At 37.6% G+C, this 22,458-nt stretch overlaps 1 protein-coding gene across 1 annotated transcript in view; it reads right to left on the bottom strand.

Annotated features, from left to right (window-relative positions):
* The window catches only part of LOC119794280 (guanine nucleotide-binding protein subunit alpha-11-like), a 34,361-nt gene extending 17,352 nt beyond the window's left edge, over positions 1-17,009 (bottom strand). Inside the window, exons 1-3 of the mRNA XM_038301757.1 lie at positions 16,763-17,009; positions 16,274-16,446; positions 418-602 (exon numbers count right to left, since the gene is read on the bottom strand). Of these exons, the coding sequence (XP_038157685.1) occupies positions 418-602; positions 16,274-16,424 (336 nt within the window). The 5' untranslated portion in view covers positions 16,425-16,446; positions 16,763-17,009. The remainder of the gene's footprint in view (positions 1-417; positions 603-16,273; positions 16,447-16,762) is intronic.
* Positions 17,010-22,458: the final 5,449 nt, after the last annotated feature.

Here is a 22,458-nt window from a genome sequence, read left to right as displayed (position 1 = left end):
TTTTTATAGTTTTTTATTATTATTTTTTTTTTCGGTGTAACAATAAACATATCCTGAACCGAAAACCGTGACCACGTAACCGTGATCCGAACCGAACCGTGGATTTTGTGAACCGTTCCACCCCTAGGTTATACTGACTCTTCTGAATTAAAAAGAAACACCTTTCACCCTCTTCTATCCTTTGCTTAGTCCAAGGCTGTAGCCTCTCTGTCTTTGTGGTCATACTTCAGGATATTTTGACACTACGGCATGATGTGCAAGTGTTTTAGCGTATTAAATTATTTTTCATGCACAAACCAATATTCCTTAGTACTATTTTTAATCGGATGCCATCACACTTGTGTTTATATTTGTAACTAAGTGCATCTGTGTGTTTTTATGCTGGCAGAGGTTTATGTGTGGGATGCATGAGTCTACCTCATTCTCAGGGTTGGCATAAGGAATTCTTAGTGTGGTCATGGCTCCAGTCATGGCTTTGATGGCAGTGAAGATATTCTGGTAGATACACTTAGCGAAGGACTTTCTCTCCTCTTCTGAGAAGCCTCGGCCATGGATGATCTTCATCTGCCTGATGAAGGTGGTTTTCCCGCTCTCCCCAGTTCCTGGAGAACAGATATGGTTGATGATAATTAGCTTGATGTGGCATTTCCTTCTCCATCGTTCTATCAGCTGTATCTGTGTTGACGTCTTCTTCTTATTTACAGGATAGATTGCCCTTGTTTCCTGCAACATTCCTGACATAAATAGTTTACGTAATGGACAGATTTTCTGATTAGCCTACCTCCCCTCTACTGGGTCTGATAGGTTAGGTTGAATTCTGATCGTTTTGAAAGGATATTTTTGTAATCAATATATTCATCTAAGCTTTAAAATTCTATATTTTCTGGTCTACAACTTCATCAACCAACAATATTTTTCTGTAAGTTTGATAAAAGCATGAGTAGTTATTTTAAATATGAGTATTTTGTTTCACTTTGGCATTAATAAAGGATTTTGGAACTGATTTGAATTTCAAATTCCCATACTTTTTCCAAACTGAGGTTTCTTGACCTGTCCAGCACCAATATGGTAATTTGAGTACAACATATTTCACCAAAAAAATACTTGTTTATAATGCTTTAGAATTAATGAAGCGGGAAAATGCTGACTTCCTTTTTGGCTCTTTGTCAGATGGCTTCCCTCACTCTTTTTTTGCCATCTATTCTTTAAACCAGTTTTCATCATATAGTCTATTTATGCTTGTGAAGGTTCTCAGTCATCCAGGTCATAACCACAAAAAATGATAAACAATCCACTGGACATGGTTTCCAAGTATGAAGACGTTTCACCATCCAGGAAGCTTTTTCAATTCAAAATGTCAGGAATAGTGTTGAGTTCAAGCTTTTATACACTCACCAGCCACTTTATTAGGTACACCTGTCCAACTGCTCGTTAACACTTAATTTCTAAGCAGCCAATCACATGGCGGCAACTCAGTGCATTTAGGCATGTAGACATGGTCAAGACAATCTCCTGCAGTTCAAACCGAGCATCAGTATGGGGAAGAAAGGTGATTTGAGTGACTTTGAACATGGCATGATTGTTGGTGCCAGAAGGGCTGGTCTGAGTATTTCAGAAACTGCTGATCTACTGGGATTTTCACGCACAACCATCTCTAGGGTTTACAGAGAATGGTCCGAAAAAGAAAAAACATCCAGTGAGCGGCGGATCTGTGGGCGGAAATGCCTTGTTGATGCCAGAGGTCAGAGGAGAATGGCCAGACTGGTTCGAGCTGATAGAAGGGCAACAGTGACTCAAATAACCACCCGTTACAACCAAGGTAGGCAGAAGAGCATCTCTGAACGCACAGTACGTCGAACTTTGAGGCAGATGGGCTACAGCAGCAGAACACCACACCGGGTGCCACTTATTTCAGCTAAGAACAGGAAACTGAGGCTACAATTTGTACAAGCTCATCGAAATTGGACAATAGAAGATTGGAAAAACGTTGCCTGGTCTGATGAGTCTCGATTTCTGCTGCGACATTCGGATGGTAGGGTCAGAATTTGGCGTCTACAACATGAAAGCATGGGTCCATTCTGCCTTGTATCAACGGTTCAGGCTGGTGGTGGTGGTGTCATGGTGTGGGGAATATTTTCTTGGCACTCTTTAGGCCCCTTGGTACCAATTGAGCATCGTTGCAACGCCACAGCCTACCTGAGTATTGTTGCTGACCATGTCCATCCCTTTATGACCACAATGTATCCAACTTCTGATGGCTACTTTCAGCAGGATAATGTGCCATGTCATAAAGCTGGAATCATCTCAGACTGGTTTCTTGAACATGACAATGAGTTCACTGTACTCAAATGGCCTCCACAGTCACCAGATCTCAATCCAATGGAGCATCTTTGGGATGTGGTGGAACGGGAGATTAGCATCATGGATGTGCAGCCGACAAACCTGTGGCAACTGTGTGATGCCATCATGTCAATATGGACCAAACTCCCTGAGGAATGCTTCCAGCACCTTGTTGAATCTATGCCACGAAGAATTGAGGCAGTTCTGAAGGCAAAAGGGGGTCCAACACGTTACTAGCATGGGGTACCTAATAAAGTGGCCGGTGAGTGTACAGTAGCCCAACGAAGCCTTGTTTTTGTTTTGAATACATGCAAACTGGAACACGCAAAGTGGTCACCCTGTTTGGAATGGGGGACATTTGGCTTCTTTTGTTAGACCGCAATACCCCATACCCATCTAAGTGTCTGAAAGGTTGGTTTTGATGGAAATTTGAATAAATGATCAGATTTCTCTAAGTTCAGCTTCTTTTCAGTCAAGCTTTTTAATGTATGACCAAGCTTTGTCATACATTAAAACACCCATAACTCTGTATGTCCCTAACAGAGCACCTTGTGCTTGCAGGTTGCATTAGTCATTGCATCATTAAAATAAATAGTTGCAACAACCAGATTGTATAGTGCATTCTCAGTAATAAAAACATTTTAAAGCAGCATTACTGTATTGCTAAAGCACCTTATCCTCAAATTAAGTATTAATTCTTCTTTGGGAGGGTGTCAGAAATTCAGAAACTTACTTGACAATATTTGCCAACTCTGTCTTGTAAACATTCTCCACATCTAACAGATTTTAAAGACATCTCTTATCTTAAACCTCACAGAGTTTATGTCAGATATACTTCAACAGTTTAGCTATCCAAAAACTAATTTTCCTCGAACAGTAATTCTTTTGTTGAGTTTGACATATTCTTTGACATTTCCAGATTACTCTTCGACTTCATATTTCTCTCCGACAGCTAACAATTTTAGTGCAGAGCTGATTGACTCTTTCCATAATTTCCTTTGCAATAAAAAAAGTCTTGTTTCAGATTAAACAAAACTTTCTGTCAATGTTTGTTGTTCCATTTTATCTGAAGAAAAGTTAGAAGAAAGTTAGAATAAAAGGTGCTGCCACTCTCATGTTTCACTGAGGACATTGTGTTTTTCCTCCAAGTCCAGTGTTGTGTTTGTGCCAAACATGTGTTGTTGTAAACAAAACTTCCTGTTTGGTTAGCTCAGACCAAAGCATTTTATCACATCATCATATCACACCGTTTTCAGAGACTTTAGGCCGAGTGGTTTTCTTTAGAAGACAAAACTGTTCTCCTTAAACCCTTTCTCTTAGCCTAGACCAGGATTCAATAAACTTTGGCTCCAGAGTCATGTGTAAAACACAATTATACTTGCACTACTAAAGGAAATTGTTTATCTGTTGCCAAAACTGAACAGTTTTATAGACAATTTTCATAAACATAATAGGAGGAAAATTGTGGTTTAATAAATAAAGAAACCACAAAACTATTTTTTGAACATTATGGGCTTTATCTTTAAAATGTTTTTACGAAGATTATACAAATGTTAAAATATGAAAACTGTTTTGGTTCCATCCTATATAAATCAACAGATTGTGCATTCTATATTCTATTTATATGGGTCGTATAAGAAAAATTAGGTTCTAAGCCATGTGGTTTACAGGAGAAAAAGATGTGCCAACCCCCCCCCCCCCCCCCCCCAAGTCTCTTTACATGATCTTTTGATATTCTATCTTTTCATATAAACATGCCACAACATTGAAATATTGGAACACAGTTATTTTCTTCAGTTTTATATTGTCTGCTGTCTTGCTTCATTTATTTGTGCCCACCTGGATTAACTATACACTTTTGTTACTTAGGACAGTTTAAATAAGTTTATATGTGCACAGAATATCTCCATCATCTTGAACTGTACCAATGCTTCATTTTTGGTAACAATCACCACAGATATTTTTGTTTGTCAGTTTGTACCTGACTTCCAGAAATACTAAAAAAGGTGCAAAAATTCATCTTGGAAGTGGTAAATGTTCACCCTTGCGTAGTTTGGTCATTATAAAGGCATATAAGATAAATGCACATCACGAAAAAAAAAAGTTTCCAGATGCTTAATGTTGAATTGCAAATATAAATCACTCTGCACCTTCTTTGAAGATATTCTCTGCTTTTACAAACATGTTTGCACCTCTGTCAGTCGTATAGCTTTTAACATTATTATTTAAATGGCCTGCTCTTTAAAACTACTTTCAACCAGGAAGTTTGTTTCATGGTCATCTCTTAAAAGATAATAAACTTATGCTAATAAAGCATCAACTTCAGATCAAAATATTTATCTGTTTTATTAATTTATAAAAAAAAATGTGTCAAAATATTTACATTATTAACCCCTTTATATAAATGCTAAAGTTTTTTAAATGTTTCTACCACAACTGGAACCAGATATCTGTGGATAGTCTTGAGGTTAGAAGGCCATCAACCTAATCTTTACAAATAAAAACCAGCAGAGGCAGCAAAACAGAACACTAATAAAAATAAAAATTGTATGTCTTTGCTCTTTACAATGACCAAACCCACTTAATTAAATATATCAAAGAAGCACTACAGTGACTTTATGTGACAAATGTCTATACCTGTGATGTAAGCATATAGTATCACATACCATTTCAACTGCAGAAGTGAACATTCAGCCACTTTCTTAGCATTACGGCAGTTTGATGAAAAATATTGCAAGATTAAAAAGATCTAACATTAAAATGTAAAATAAATGGACAGTTACAACATATTAGCATCCTATAGACCCTGTCCTAAAATGTAAATGCAAAAATGGAGATTTAAGGGGAAGGTATAATTTAAAAACTATCAGTGGTCAGCAATTACTTAAACTAATTGTAAAACAAATACATCTCACCTCAGCCAGTTATGAACTTTTTTAAATGTCTTATTATACTGACGCTCATATAACTTAGAACAAATGTAAACATCAGTCAGAATCAATAATCATTATTTATTGTTTTGTTTACCTATTTGAAATAAGGACCGGAAAAAAAGCCTAAATTTACATCGTAACCAGGGCTGCAACTAACGACTATTTTGCAAATCGATTAGTCTGCTGATTATTTTTTGATGAATCTATTGATAATCGGATAGAAAAAGGTTCCTTAAAGAAGACCTTTTAGAAAATTAAACCAAATGAAACTAAAGCTTTTCCACTTGCGGAGTTCTGGATAAAGCAGACGCCAAATTAAAAAGTTTTTTTAATCTGAAATAAAAAATATATATTTCTTTTTCTTTTTTTTTTCTTACAATTTTGGTATAGTTACTACTCTAAGTCGCTCTGTCAGCCAAAGGCATGTTTTAGAGTCTCCATAATCCATAAACAATTATTCGATTACTAAATAATTTGATGATTATTTCAATAATTGATTAATCCAATTTGTTGTTTCAGCCCTAATTGTAACCCTATTTTAGTGTAACATTCAAAAATAGGTCAGCCCCAATGCGATCATTGCTTAGTCTGATTGTAAGAGGTTGAATAGCTAAATTATTTTCCTCTACCTACATGCCCTCGAATGCCATGTGGTTCTGGATTACAGTTCGGTGGAATTTACTGAACATTTCATTGGATGTATTTGGATTTGGATTGATATTGAGCAGGTGAATACCAAAACATTTTGATATTGATCTATTGCCCAGTTTTAGCTGGTATGGTGAAAGATGGCTAAAAAACAAAAAATAGCTGCAAAATGTAAGACAGTCTATACCTCTCATCTTCTCCCTGACCTCTTACTTCATAAACAGTGACTGCAGATGGACACTCAGAGTAAGCTTTGTTCTATCAGATCCTCCCAGTTAAAAGGGAGACGTTCCTCTCAACCAACATCAAACTATTGCAAATTATGTGGACCTCCACTGTAGTCAAGATTTTACATAAGCAGGTTCACCGAGCAGATTTTTAAATTTTATTTCGATAATTGATGTTTAATTCAGTCAACTGTCAGTTTTTTTTTTTTTTTTTTGTTTGTTTTTTAAATTGGGCCAGTTAATTTTATTTCTAAATTGTCTAAAGATAATTTGTCTTGTTAGATCCCCTTTTCTGTCATCCACTTAAGAGGCCCAAAAAAGAACTGTAAGAGTTGGAGTCTGCTAGCATTTACAAACAACACTATAAAATAGATACAGAGACATAGGAGTTAAACCCTTAAGCCCAGACGGTTTTAGGAACAATTTCCGCCCAAAATTACATATCTGATTAAAGCCTTGCCAAATATTTTTCAAAAAACACTGCAAAACACCATGAAAACCCCTTTTAAACTCTAGATGGAGCCTCAGAATGTGTATAACCACATCTAGACAACTTCAGCAAATGATGACTGAATCGGTTGAAGCATATTTGTTCTATTAACGGTTCTATTGGACAATATGCCAGGCAGACCTGCGATTTTGGAAACAATGTGTCCAAAATGTTCCAAATGGATTTTTTTCCTAATAAAAACAAATCTGGTCAAATTAAAGGGCTGATTTTCATTGTATTGCTACTTCTGCTACTTCTACATAAAAAAAAAAAAGTTGTTTTTATTTCATAAGATTTTTTATTCAGATTTACCATTATGCAAAATATAATATCGATAAAGTGAATAGAATGGTAAATGTCAAGTATTTGTTTCTGAATACAAGATACTTATATCCAACTATCCAACAAAAATAGCCAGAAACAAATACTTGACTAAATCAATTCCACATACAGTAAAGCACAGTAGAGTACAGTAACCATAGGGCTTAGGAGGTTAAGATAAAATTGGAAGTTTATTCTTTCCCACTAATGCTAGTAGACGGTTTGCAAGTTGCAATTCCAGTGAAAGATGTAGTCCAGCAGAAACTAAAGCTGTACAGCATTGCAAGCACCTCTCCTCCTGGGAGATAAATTATTTTTGTACTATTCCTCTTCCTTCTGTAATCCAAAACCATCTTTTAAGAGAAGTTTTTTTCATAATTTCTCTGTACTTCTCCTCTTGTCCACCTCTAAGGACAGATTTATTTGAACATTTCTGCAGATAATACAGACTTTCAGGTTTCTTGGGAGGTCTAGCTGTGTAAACAGAAAACAAGCTCCTTTTAAGCTTCTTTTGATATTTTGTGCTACTATGCTTTTAATTGCTTGGATCAGATTTTATCCTTAAAAAAATATGGTGTCATTGCTCCAATGATTTTTTTTCCAGTTGGATAAATCTAGTTATTTTAATTTGATTTTTAGCTACAGTACCCCGATGGAAATGTCAGAACCTGTGTAAATGTAAACAAGATGTAAAACCACTGTTTTTGAGTAAACCAATAAACTATGTTGTATGCATGATTTGAGCAGCATTATGATATATTATATATATCATATATTATATATAACAGTATATTTTCTGAACCAAGAAATGGGCTGGGGAATACAAGGTTTAAAGGAGTTTTAATTTCATACATATTTCTCTGATAAAAGTGACCAGGCCGGACTCTCAGCTCTAATCTGTCGTGAGAGGTGAGGTTGTAGTGGGACCAAACTGCAGATAGGCACTCATACAAGGATTCAATAATGAAATAAAATGTAAACAAACAAAAGGCACAATGATATCAGGGGCCTGTTTCAGAAAGGAGGTTAAGTGAAAACTCTGAGTTTGTTAACCCTAAAATGAGGGAAACTCTGGGTTTTCTGTTTCAGAAAGGGAGGTAAGTTAAACCTGAGAAAGCAGAGTAAGTCAAGCCCGTTTCTGAAAGAGAGGTAACTTATACTCAGAGGGCCGGATTTATCAAGATCCAATTTTGCGTGCAGTCATTTGCGCTCGCAAACTGGAATTTTGCGCGAGGGGCTGAACCATGGTTTGCGGGTGATTTAACAAGAGCGATTGCGTAACTGGTGGCAGGCGCAAAACTGTTGGAGACGCCCTATTTAAATGATGGTTTTGCGCGTTTTGTGGTTTGCGGCAAAGTAGTTTGTAGTTTGTGCAAACTAGTGCATTAAGAAATTTTAATCTTACAGTGACACCACCCCCTCCAAAAAAAGAAATATATATATATATATATATATATATATATATATATATATATATATATATATATAAACTTTGGCAACCTTTATTCCCTAAGGTGGTATGTGGCTGAATTTCTACTTCACCGCAGTAAGAAAAAAACACACAAACAAAAATAAAACAGGTGTTTTTTATCGGCCTGTAGAAAAATGCACATACCAAATGGCTCACAAGAAGTGACTGTGGATAAGATGACTGCATTGGCATGTTGCTCCACAGGCGCAGAGGTCGGGGTTCTCCGGTAGTCAGGGCGACATGGCATTTAGAACGTCGGACAGCACTTCTGAAAAACGAGATTGGGAGATCCCAGATGCAAAAAAGTGCAATGTTGCAAGGAGTTTCGTGATATCTGGTATTGCGTGGGTCCTCCTTGTGCCTGGCTCCAAATCCATTCGGAGTTCCCCCAACAGCTCCAAAATGGCAATGCTGGATAAACGATATGTTTTGATGATCGTTTCCTCGTTCATTCCAAAAATATTCACACGGAGTGAAAAAATGCGTTCTCTGCGTCTCCTTGCTTCATTTTGATGTCTCCTTCTTGCGACAATAACCGCTGCCATGTGTGCGCAATTACGCATACAGACCATTTGCACCTTCTTTTGAAACGTGTTAAATATAGAGTCAGATACCGTTAGCAAAATTGCTTTCAGGTTTGATAAATCACTTTGCGAGTGCTAAATTAATATATTTACATGTTATCCTCCCACAAGACGCACTTTTGCGTGTAAACGCCCTATATTGAATATTCATTGCAGAAAAAGTACTAAATGGATGAGACGCTATTTAGCATGTTTTAAAGACCAAATCCTTTTAGCACGCTGTTGATAGATCAGTTTGTACATTTTTTTGCGTGCGCAGTGAAATAGCTCACGTTTTAATACACGCAAACCTTTGATAAATCCGGCCCAGAGTCAGTTACCATGGCAATTTACTCTGTGAACCTAACCTGGTCGGGAGCAGGTTTTCTTCAGAAAATCCAGAGTTTATTTTGGTCTCCTCCCCTTTTTTAAAGAGGAAGTGGTGTTTAAACACCTGATTGATTCTTTGGGGACATACAGTATTCATTGCAGACATTTCAGTCACGTAGAGCGCATCAAAGGGAATGAAATGGCATGTCCTTTTATGGATGATCCTGTTTGTAAAGCCAGGTAGCTACTCTACTCCCATGATGTGCTCAAGGCTTACCTGCTTGAAGTATGTTTTTATTGACTCTAGCAGCTATTTTCACCCAAGCTAACTCTCTCTCCTTCGCCGCTGCAGCCGTGTTGCTTTTTTTTTTAAATACATGTTCAAATTCTGCATATGCTTGCATAAGCACATCCAGTTCTGCTGTTGAGAAATATGCACACCTTTTTTTGTCTGACGCTGTTGCCATGGTGACTCGTAATATCTGTGCTCTATTGATAATGGCTTTTTATAGCTGTGGTGCACGCGCTTAACTCAGAGTCAGTCAATTTAGAGTTGATTGAACTAACTCATTTCAGCTGTTCTGAAACCCAAAACTCAGAGTTTCCAATCTCAGGATAAGTCAACTCAGAGTTCAAGTTTTAACTCACAGTTGGTTGAACTTCCTTATTGAAACAGGCCCCAGGACAAGAAGTGTGAACAACCGACTCAGAAACTAAAAACAAAAAAAACATCATAAGGCTGTAAAGAAGAAGAAAACCAGCAGTTAGTATTGACAACTAGAGAGCTTATAAATTGAGGAAGGTTTCAACAGGGGCTGAGCTAGATGGGGGGCCAGGGGTGGCCAATCACCCCTGCCAATCATTGGCCAACCCCTACAATTTATTTCCCTCTAATACTCTCAAGTACATTTAAATTTTTCATATATTAACAATTAACAAATACTTGACAACAAAAACACTGTGGTTAATTATGCTCATCAATATACTAACATTAAAGATAAGTATAGAATAAAAAGCAGAAATAGATTTTGTGTTTCATGGGGTAAAGAGAAAATGATGTGTCTCTGCAAGTCATTCTTCAGTGAAATCACAGATAAATAACTATTTTTATAAAAACGTATTAAATAATATAATATATTAATAAAAAAATGTTATGCTGAATGATTACTGATAAAAGCAGGTAAGTAAAGACAATGGAAAAGATCGCCCAAGATTCGCCCAAAACTCAAACCTGAAAGAACTTTATCCACTATACCTTTTATCTAGAAAGCACGAATGTTTGAATATATTCGCCTATTTGTTAACAAAGGCTGTGGGAAACTATAGCTTGTTTTTATTAAGAAAATATGTATGTTTTGTTCGTTAATTTTCCTATTAGAACAGCTTAGATTGACCGTGAGGTTTTGGTGCCTACCTACGTTCCGCCACCCCTCAGTGTACATTGGCTATTGCCTGGCCACCCTCATAAAAAATTTTCTGGCTATGCCTCTGAGTTTAAAGAGAAAATGGAAAAAAAAAAGTGAGAGTAATCATGTCATGATGCAGCACAACTGAGGTTGATGAAGGTAACACAGATGATGCAAAATGTTTACTACAAAAGGGAAATAAAGAAAAAGTAAAGGGGAGATATGGAAGAAAGGCAAAGTCTTCTTCAAGATCAGAGGAGAACCAACAAGGGAATCAGAGTAGCGAACTAAACGTTTCAGATAAAAAAAAAAAGACTTTTTCTACAAGGTTCTACAATCGTTAAAGTAAAGATTGACAAATCAGGTTTTTTGAAAGCTGATACCAAAAATGATTATTTTGAAGTAATCCCTCCGATCCCTGATGTGTCACTTCTTGTGTTTGGCATTGCTATCTCTTCCATTAATTAAATAATAGAAAAGACAAAGTAATGACAAATGTTATATTAGTCTCATTTTAAGAGAAACATTTATTAAAAAAATTAAACTAAACATTAACAATGGATAGAAAATGGAGAGACCAGCAATGCATGAGCTTCAGTGATCTCAAGGCATTGCCGCTTATTGCACTAATCAGTCAGTGAAGACATGCACTCATCTGTCGAAACAAACCACTGGGTTTAATATCAGGGTTCCCAACAGCATATTTCATCATAGGTCTTCACTATATGGAAATTCAGGCCACCGAGCTAGTCTTTCATCAGCGTGTCTGCTGTTTGAAAGACATCTGGGCCTCCTCCACTGTGTGGCACATATCAGCACAAAGCTGGTTATGCTGAAACACGCTAAAATTATACTAATATTAACCTGATACGCTGACTTCTAATGTGCATAATGGCAACAGAGGGAAACTGTGTTTTGAAACTAATTTAACTCCTTATTTACAAATATATGAGAAAAGCAACTGCGATGGACTGGCGACGTGTCCAGGGTGTACCCCGCCTCTCATCCGTAGACAGCTGGAGATAGGCACCAGCACCCCTCATGGACCCACTCGGGATTAAGCGTGTAAGAAAATGGATGGATGGATGGATGGATGGATGGATGGATGGATGGATGGATGGATGGATGGATGGATGGATGGATGGATGGATGAGAAAAGCCCTGTGAAAATGTGAACCGCACTCCTTTTCTGGGCCCTTCTAAGCAGGTGAACACATGAACCACCATCCTGCCAGCAGAGAGCAACTTTTGAAATCTGGTTAAAATGACCACATTCTGAAAGATTCCCAATCGGGCGATTTGTCAAGCCGAAATACCAAATAAAAGACGGCATTGTTCTGCTGGTGTATTTTCACCTCCAGATCCGTCCCTGAAGCACCATCCCAACCGGAATCACAATCCATAACATCGACTCAGTTGCGCATGTGCAAGCAGATATTCATCCAGGTCACAATAAAAATATAATTATGGTACTAAAAGTACTTTTTTTCTACCCCTAAATCGATAGATAATGCTAATACACATCTTTAAAATGTTTTGTGACTTTCCCTAGAAGATTTGATGCTTTTTACATTTTCTCAGTTAAACTGCTTGTCTGACGTCATCATCGGACATGCTCAGAGCAGTCTGGCAAAATATGATTAGACCATGTTTATCTGCATTTGAATTGTTTCTTTCTTTTAATTAGGCACTATATACTATACGTTTAACATGAAAGGAAAAAATGAAACTCAAAAAGAAAAGATATATGTTTAAATTCAAAGTTGATAAAGTAGTGTAGGATCCGATTACCCGCACAGACCGGACACAGACGAGACGAGGGATAAAACAGAAAGGGTTTTAAGGCATTTATTTTCCCAGGAAACACATTATTAACCTTTAAGGCATTATAGTTTAATACACTTACTATTTTTATGGAGGGAGAAGTGTAAATTAGGTCGTTTTTACTAAGTAAAATCAAGGGCGACCCGGATATATATCTGGTTATGCATGCGCAAATGAGCTGAAGGTATGGATCTTGTAGTGACATGTATAACCACAGCTGCAGATGGATCAGAACAACAACTCTGGGTAAATAGAATTGTCCGCATATTAAGGGAAGATATAAACATGGCCTATAAGAAGGAAAAAACAGAGAAGAAAAAGGAGTGGGCTTAATTACTAAATAGACAAAAGAAAAGAAGGAAGGACAACAGTTTCCTCGAACCAAGCCGATAATCATATCAATAAAAGATGCTGGATGAGGGTTTAAATCAGAGAATGACAGACTCTAATGTAACACTACTGACATTTATGGATGCCATCTACTGTGTCTCATTCAACCAACCTCTTTGAGCAAAACAATCTTCTAACTTGTTGGGTTTAGCTGTAATTCCCAAACAACACTTTCCAAGAACACCACATAATTCCCAGAGCAGGATCCTGTATGAAATGCTGACAATGTTTAACAGACAGCCCTGTTTCCGTACACAAACATTTGTTTTCTGTCTCTTCAGACAGTCCCACAGGCAACAAGACAGGGAAATCATGACACGTTGTTAACATAATCTCCATGCTGTGTCAGGATTTCCCCTAATCCTGATTCATTCCTGTTATCTGCTTACTAATATTACACTTAACTGCAACCATGGAGGGTCATTTAAATGGCTTGTTATGCTGTTCCATATACTAATCTATTTAAAGCTACAGTGTGTAATTTTCAGCGACATCTAACGTCCAGACTGCAGACTGCAGCAACATGAACGTCTCCCCCCCACCGCTTCTCCCCCCCAACAGTACGGCGAGCGTTAGGGGACAAAATGTCTTCCACGACGTCGGAATCACCTACCTTCTCAAGTGATGAGGTTTGTTTACATAGATCATTTTACAGATAGTATTTCATTAGTCTGTGTAGGGTATAGATTTCATGTAGACTTTAGATAATAAATATACCCGTTATTTTTTCTACATCGTTGTGACGTTTTAGTGAGCTGCTTTGCATGGTGATATAAACAGATGAAGTAATTGTAGTCATTAGTTTAACAGCGAGATTGTGTTCACTGGAAGAATATATATTCCCCGTTTACAGAGTCCAAGTCTTGTTTGTTGCACGGGGGTTATAAGGCGAGGAAGAGGGAGAGGAAGAGGGCGAGGAAGAGGGAGAGGAAGAGGGCGAGGAAGAGGGCAGAGAGGCCGGGGTGGGCGTGCAGCTAGGGCCAGGCGAGGGAGGGGTGCCAGCGGGGCGAGAGCAGAGGAAGAAAGGCTTGAAGATCTCCAAAGGAGCCGGAGAGAAGTAACCGAGGTATATATCCAGAAAATTATTTTACAGAAAATTACTGAATCATTACCTGTGAAACGTCAGGGACGTTGCTGAATAAGTATACTGGAGAGTAACAGCATCATCACGCAGCATGTTATTGTTTTAGACAGGTCTGAGCATCCTGTACTCCAAAAACTGCAGTGATATTAGACAATTGTGTGTGTAGGATTAATTACCTGTCCAAGAGAAAACTGGCAACTTGAGCGTCACTTTGAAAACCTTTTTCCTCCATCAGTGACTTCCATCGTGTAAATGCCGTGCCAATGTTGATCCGTGTTTTTTGTCGTTTCTTGTCACGATTGCGTTTATTCTCGTCGTGTTTCCGCTTCTTAGATGACGGGGGTTCGGTGTCCGACGCTTTTCGTTGTGATACAGAGTAGGCATGATCCTCCATTCGTCTGATGTTTGGCCACACAGTGCCAAACAGTTTGCAAAGTCACTCACGCCTGCCGCCTTGTTCACCTTTCTTGTTACTGAGGCGCAGTATACCTGCTTCTTCTTCTTCTTTGGTTTCAGGCAGACTAAACGCTTCTCAGGCATAGTACTGCCATCTACTGTTCAGTACCGTCTCAGTTAATCTCTCTCAACTTGCCGTAGTTATTTTCGAGCGTAATGGGAGATCTCGCAATCGCTAGTTTGTTGCTTCTGCGCTTGCCGTAGCGCAAAGATGTCAGCCTCCATGGCTGCGAGACCCGCTCCTATGTAATTATAAATAACGAATTCTAAGGCAACGCAAATATTATGGTTAAAAGGCTGAGCTCATAGGTGATGATAAATAACATAGTTATGTATAATATATTAAATTTCTGACTTTATATCCCTGTAATTATTACACACTGTAGCTTTAAGTTTCGTGTAAGGTTCATCAGTTATAATGAAGATGAAGGAAAATGCTAAACAAAGCAGGTAAGAACCCATCCCTTGAGTAGATTTTGTACAAAAATGTAAAAATTACTAGACCTAAAGACTCAAAAACCTTTAAAAGAAATACACACTATTACTTTATTAGAACATAACATCAGCAACTAAAAATATTTTAAGGACTCCAGTGTAAAAACAACAAACAGAAAACCTAGAATGTTATCTGTGAGTAACTGAAATGCATGGTGTTCTACAATGTAATCTATTACTAGCAATAGATTAGAGATGCACCAATCCGATATCTGGATTACATATCGACTAATTAGCTATCAACGACAGAGATCCAATACAGTGTACTTTACAGGGAACTGTTATTTCTTCCTTTTTGCTGCTTATTTATTCATAAATAATACAAAGTACATTTATATCTGTGTTCAATGTTACCTTTTTCTCACATTGTTTACCTCATGGCTAAAATCTTTACTCACATGGCAAGATATATGGTTCATTCATTCAACGATTGAATTGGATCGGTATCTGATATCAGCAGATACGCTCAGCCCAGGTATTTGGATCGGAAATAAATGGATATGTGCATCTCTAGTATAGATGGGGAGACCAACGATCGACAGAATGAGCAGAAGACTTTACAGGCAAACCTTGGGAGACGTCGATACGTCAGACGTACAAATGAATTGCGACAGGTTTTTTTTTCATACTTTTAAATTTTCAGCCTATCCAGGCATTGGGATCTTTTAAGTTCCATAGTTTCTCAGTTCATGTAAATAGTATATCTGAGATGAATTATGAAATCAGTTATTTAGAGGAAACAATTAATTTGAAATGAAATCATCAAGAGGAAAATTTTGATTTTTATGGGCCCCTCTCCCATCATGGACCCAAAGTAGGCAGGTTCACTTCTTTCCCCATTACCACATTCCTGGAAAAACTATTTAATCTTCGGGTGTAGGCCAGTAAAGCACAAAAGCTTGGAATAAGAACACTTAACAATGTACAACAAACAGCCACAGGGGTATAAGCTCTAATTATCATTAACTATTTATACCTCTTCATATCCTCTATTACCTGATAAACTATCCCTGAATGTAGGTAAACTCTGTGTTTTCAGGTGTCTAGCCCATCCCCATCTAGATAATTCTGCACATACCCACAGTGACACATACCTAACATATTTTTACTATCCTCTCCGACAGCTACCAAACAGGCAGAACGGTTTCAGCATGTCTGCATGATGATTCAAGGTTTCCTCCTATATCCTTGAATTGCATTTTAAGTTTCTGATAACTTTCCACCGCACGCTTTAACTTTGATTTCATGCGTTTAGACTGGTGGAGTCCTGCTGCAGGTATAGGTGACCTACTCACCCAGTAGCAGGATTTTTATTTCTCTCCTCTCCTTCTTCTTCTGCTGCCTGAGGATCCTCTGGATTTCTTTGTCCACAGCGATTGCTGTCTTCTCCTCCTCTGACAGACAGCACGCACAGGTGCGGTAGATCCAGCCACAGCAGCCAGCCATGAAGAAAACTTATGAAATCCACCTGTTAGTAAATAAACGAATAATAATGTTTTAAACAGCTATGGTTATAAAGCTGTTATTAAGTATCACTTCCATACGACTGTAGTTATCGCACATCATTTCATCATACTTGGGAATATTTATTGATGCTGTATATAAAACTCTATATAGGCTACAGAACAGGTGCTGTAACTTAACACCGTTTCAATACAACAGGTGTTTTGTGTTCATCTAGAGCGTTTTATGGTTCTTATCTTAAGATAATAACTTGTAATCAGAGCGTTTCTTTTAAAGACTAAAGTGCCTTTTAGCTACTTCTTTGTATTTGATCTGCTTACCTTCAATCAGAGCGTCAGACTTCCTGGAGAGGGTACAGGTACAGGCTCTGACTCCTTTAAGTTATCCATGGCCCACCTTGTTCCCCCGCAAACTAGTTCCCCTCTCCACCTGAGGCTACCAGCGAACGGCGGCCGTCATTCCCTCCGCTGATGCCGGGTTTCCAATGTGAACAACACACCGGACAGATGAGAGCCAGCCGCGCCTACAGAGGAATGCGCTGCCTCCCTGATCCGCTGAGCGCGCTCTGGAACTGGAATGTGCGCGCGGTGAAGCTGCGCACAATCAGGCAGAAATCACGGAAATGCGCCCTCCACAATAGAAGCGCGTCCTTTCCGTGCTCTAAGTGTAAGACGCTATTGCGTCATTTTAAAATTGGACATAGGGACTATAACTGGCCCAATCTGACGGTATGCAGCTGCTTGAATCGCTTTGTTATAAACAGATGTTCTTTCTGAGATGAAGAACAAGACGATGTATGGAAGACTGACATGCACCTTCAAATTAGAACTGTGTATTTGTTTTTTCTTTGACGATTTCAAATAAAAACAATATTTTTTTTACAAATTTAAAACTAGTAATAATTTTACATATTGCTGTTCTTTGTAATCTATCTATCTATCTATCTTTATATAGATATAGATAGGCTAAATATGCTTGTGAATACTTTTTTTTAAACACATCAAAATCAAAAGTAATATTCAGATTAGCAAAATGAAGTAGGCCTACACTATATTACATTTCATAACAAAACAATTTTAAGAGCAAATATCATTTGCAACAGGAGTGATGTTTTGGGACCCAAATGTTAACTGAGGATTGTTAGTAAAATGGCTAATATGAAGGTAATGTTTATTTTATCCTGACTTCTTCTTTTTAGGATGTAGCCGTCACACTTTAGAATGTGTAGAATATTGAGTTTTTTGTTTATAAAACAAAATACGATTAGTAATAGGATTTGCATTTTTATTCACATAATTGCCATCCTGAGCTGCAATGCTTGGTTATAATTTTTTATCTCATGCAACGGATATGTGCAGCTGTAATTTCCAGAAGAAAAATAGACACATAAAATAGAACAATTATTTTGAAGGTACCAAAGCAGAAGTGAAATCTTTTAAAACATGTTTGACTTTATGGTGTTATGACTGAGTCTGCAGAGCCTGTGGATAAAGTTTCGGCCGCTGCAGAAGCTCACTGCTTCACATTTCAGCCCAGTTCAAGTGAAACCACCGACCACAACCGTTTTGTTTTGCTTTTATATCTAAGTGAACTAAACAGCGGATTTGCATTGGCTCTTTCTTTTCATGTTCTTTTCCACCCTGTGATTGAGAACATCTATTGCATATTCTGAGGAATAAAAATTCATTTTGGACATTAATAGAACACAATAAAAATATATAGGCAACATTAACAACTATATTAAGCACTAACAATATGGGGGAAAAAATCATGTATCTCTCAAATTATAACAAGCACTAATGGGACAATGAGAAATACTGATGTCAATTAAATCTTTCAATGTGGTGCATAGTAAGCTTAGATTTGTTTTATTTCACCTTTGCTAAATAGGAAAATCTCACTGAGACACAAAGTCAGAAATTTTTAAAGGGTGCAACTGTGATTTTGTCGCATTGTCTCCTTGGCTATCATCTGGATGTCAACTCTTTTGTTGGAGCCTGCAGAACCGGTTTATCCAGGCTTTTTAGATTTTCTGATCCTCTGGGCTCTGCCTGAAAAGGGTGAGGCGAGGAAAAAAAGTATGGTTGGATGTTTTTGGTCTTAAGTAATCGGAGTACTTAGAATAAGGAATATGTTTAACAAACTAAGGTTCACTGGAGTTTTGTAACTTTTGTCTTTAAGAATTGAGTTGAAAAATAAATAATTCATGCAGTCAAATAGAAATTTCAAGAAAGTGGAAGTCAAAAGGACAGGTGAACTAAAAAATGAGGAGGTGGGCAGTGATTGCTGAGAGGCTCAGTCTGAATAATCACCTTCTGTGTGTAAAAGCTGTAGCCTGTAACTAGAAACTTCAAGTAGTTTTCAGATTGGCTCAAGGACAGAGTCTGAAGGGCTTTGTTGGAGAGGTGTGTATGGGAAGACAAGCACTGGATGAGTTGATGAATGGTGTGGCAATAGTTTTTGAACCTATGAAATAGCAGGGGAGCAACAAGTTATAGTCTAGTGCTTACCAAGTTAATGGCGACTGCATTCCAGTAATTCTAAAGTTTTTATGGAAGGAGGGTTATGATTGTTGTTGTCCAATCAAGAAAACATGTTTTTTTGTAATATCATTGGTTATATTAAGAGTGTTTCCTCTCTACCGCCCCTTCCAACTTGCTTGAGCTTTAGCATTTTTGGCACTAAGTTATGAATAAAAAAGACAGGAAAATTCAAATTAATAACCTAAATACTGCATCCATTTAGTCATTAAGATTTTCCACTTTTCACCTGACCCTAAAAAGGCCACAGTGGAAATGTGTTGGTCTCTATTAAAATGTTTTCCTCCACTTCAAGTTTTTTCCTCACCAGATTTTCACCTTTTATATCAAGTAAGGTTTTGTGCAATTAATTATATTTTGCAACTTCTGGGGAAATAACTCTTAAAGCTGCGGTATAAGGAGTCATTTCCGACAATCCACTTTAAACATGACTGCACTTCAATATATAAGGAGAGGCATTAATGAGCAAAATTCAACATAGTGGAGCATCTTTAAAATAAATTAGAGCAGTGTTTGTGAGACAGCCCATCTCATCCAGCATAAGGGCTTTTCTTAATTGTTGATCAAATGTTCATATAAATACATATAGATATTGTGGACAGTTATAGCTGCACATCTTTAAAGGGTATTCCGACTTAATATTATAGTCAACTTATTAAGAAAGGGATGTCTATAAAGTTCATGGCAAACCTAAAAAATACTTGCAGGAACACATTTGATATAAAAATAAATTTTAAACATGCCCCCCTAAATTATACAGTGCTTTATTAGAAATAATACAAGAGCAAAATCAAATATTTTTATTTTGCTGTATATAGTGAAAAATAAATGTTTTTAATCAATTTACTTTGAAAATACACCTAAAAATATATAGATATGTTTGTAATATGATGGAATACATGGAAAAGAAACTCAAAAACTGTAAACTGGAAATGTGGAAAGAGAGCAGGGAAATCCTGGATAGTGAATGTGAGAAGATACTTAGAGGAAAGAACCAGCTTCATTCTTCTTGAAGCAGCCATTTGATGTCATTGCTGGCAGGCTGTGAAGAATTTGCTGGAGTGAAATGACACCCTTCTTATTGGTGTCATGAATATGCAACAGGAGACAAACTGTCTCTGTCATGGTGAAGTGCTAATCGGAAGATGATCAGTGCGTCAGCTCTCAGATGGGGTGACAAACATGACTCAAGACAAAGCATTCAGGGCATTTTTCCTCTATATACACTCCATAACTGCAGTGTTTTAAGCAAGAGAACTACCGTAATAGAACCTGGCATTTTTCAGATCAGTGTTAAAAGATCTGTGTCATCTTATACTGTTACCGATTTCTTCTGAGGTAATAGAGAATGATTAAGAGGAAATTCTCATATTTGCAGAAGTGAGAAACACTTGTGTTCTTACACTTCCTTTCACAAGTATAGGAGAGATAGTATACAGAAACCCCCTGAAAGCAAAACACATTTAGATTTATTTTGCTCACAAAAGTAAAACAAAGTGTATAGCCATAGCACAAATGGAAAGAGGTTTATTATTTAGAATATGGTGCTTTTTAAAGTAAAAGTGAAGTTTGTGTTTGTTTAAGCTCACCAGTGAATGAATGGGTTTGTCAGTTCAAAAGGTGGAGCCAAGCTGGCCCAGGCTGTACCCTGAGTGAGACTTGGGCATGCAGGACTAAAATGTCATGAGTCACGCCTGAACATCTTCCCAATCATACCAAACATACCAAGTGTTTGTTAACATCTGTCACGTGTCTGTTTGCCAGGCTGCAATGTCAGTTTGTGGCATTTGAGTTGTGTGAAATGAAATCTTGAAACAGTGGGACAGTGTCTAACTTTTTTTCAGTCTGTAACTATGTATTAAACACCATCAGTGAACAAAGGAAATGGATTGCACATTATTTTGAATCGTGTACTTTCAATTTCAATTCAGTTTATTTATATAGCACCAATTCACAACACATGTCTTATCAAGTCACTTCACATCCAGACCATACTGTTTGATTGGTTCAAAGTGTTCTATCTGAGGAAGACCAGCTGATTGCATCGACTCATTGCCTCGACTGCAATCCCTCACACCAAGCATGCATATAGTGATAGTGGAGAGGAACATTCCTTTTTAAAAGGAATAAACCTCCAGCAGGACCAGGAACAGTGTGGGAGGCCATCTTCCAAGGCTAATTGGGGTTCAAGGAGACAGAAGCAGACATACAAAAACAAGCAGCTATATAAAAAGTAACTGTTAACTAGCCCCACAGACGGCCCGTCCAGGAAACACACGGCCAAGCAGAACACATAGAGCAAGAACACATAGAGTTAGTCATAGTAAGAGAAACAGGACTACACTGAAAAACAGCCCAAGCTCCAACATCCATAAACAAACATGTTGATGGCAGCAGCACAGCTGACGTTTCTCTTGAGGGTGGTGTAACAGCCGATCCAGAACAGACCAGATGAAGCTACTTTGAGAAAAAGCAGAGAGAGCATAAAGTTAGAGGTTGAACTAACAAATACTGCAGAATGGGAGAACAGAGATAAATGAGAAAGAATGATGAAAAGTGGTCTCCTGGTCCCCCAGCATTCTAAGCCTATAGCAGCATTAATATAGCTCAGGATAACCCGAGGCATTTTAACTATAAGCTTTATCAAAAAGGAAAGTTTTAAGCCTACCCTTAAAAGTAGACAGGGTGTCTGTCTCACAGGCTAAAACTGGTATTTGGTTCTACAGTAGAGGAGCCTGATAACTAAAATATCTGCCTCCCATTCTACTTTTAGAAATTCTGGGAACCACTGGTAAACCTCCAGATTAAGAGTGAAGTGGTCTGCTAGGAAAATATGAAATTATCAGATCACGGATTTAAGATGGGGCTTGGCCTTTTAAAGGCTTTATATGTGAGAAGGAGGACTTTAAATTCTATACTGGATTTAACAGGAAGCCAATAAAGAGAAGCTTGGATAAGAGAAATACGATCTCTCTTTTTATCAGAACATTGGCTGCAGCACTGTGGATCAGCTGAAGCCTTTTAAATACAGTTTCCTGACTTCCTGATAGTAAGGAATTACAATTAGTCCAGCTTTGAAGTAAGAAATGCATGGACAAGTTTCTTAGCATCACCCCCGGACAAGATATTTTAAATTTTTTTGCAATATTCTGGAGATGAAAGAAGGAAATTTTAGAAACATCTTTGATATGAGATTTTAATGACAATCTCTGGTCAAAAATAACACCAGAGTTTTTTACTTTATCATCTGAGATCAATTTCATTCCATCCCCTGACAATACAGCTTCTTTTACTGATACCCAGTTCCAAAAACAATAAATTATCCTTTTTCTGGATTTAGAAGCAGAAAGGTCACAAGACATCCTTTTTAAAATTAAATTAAAATAACATTGGAAGACCTTTCTCAGGCCAAGTGTCAAGAAAAAAAAAGCCCATTGAGTGTAGTTACATCTAATTTCCACAGGATGTCACTTTTT

Source organism: Cyprinodon tularosa, unplaced genomic scaffold (genome assembly GCF_016077235.1).
Source record: "Cyprinodon tularosa strain WSP-4 unplaced genomic scaffold, ASM1607723v1 ctg473, whole genome shotgun sequence".
Lineage (NCBI taxonomy): Eukaryota > Metazoa > Chordata > Actinopteri > Cyprinodontiformes > Cyprinodontidae > Cyprinodon > Cyprinodon tularosa.
This window is presented reverse-complemented; position numbering and strand designations above follow the sequence as displayed.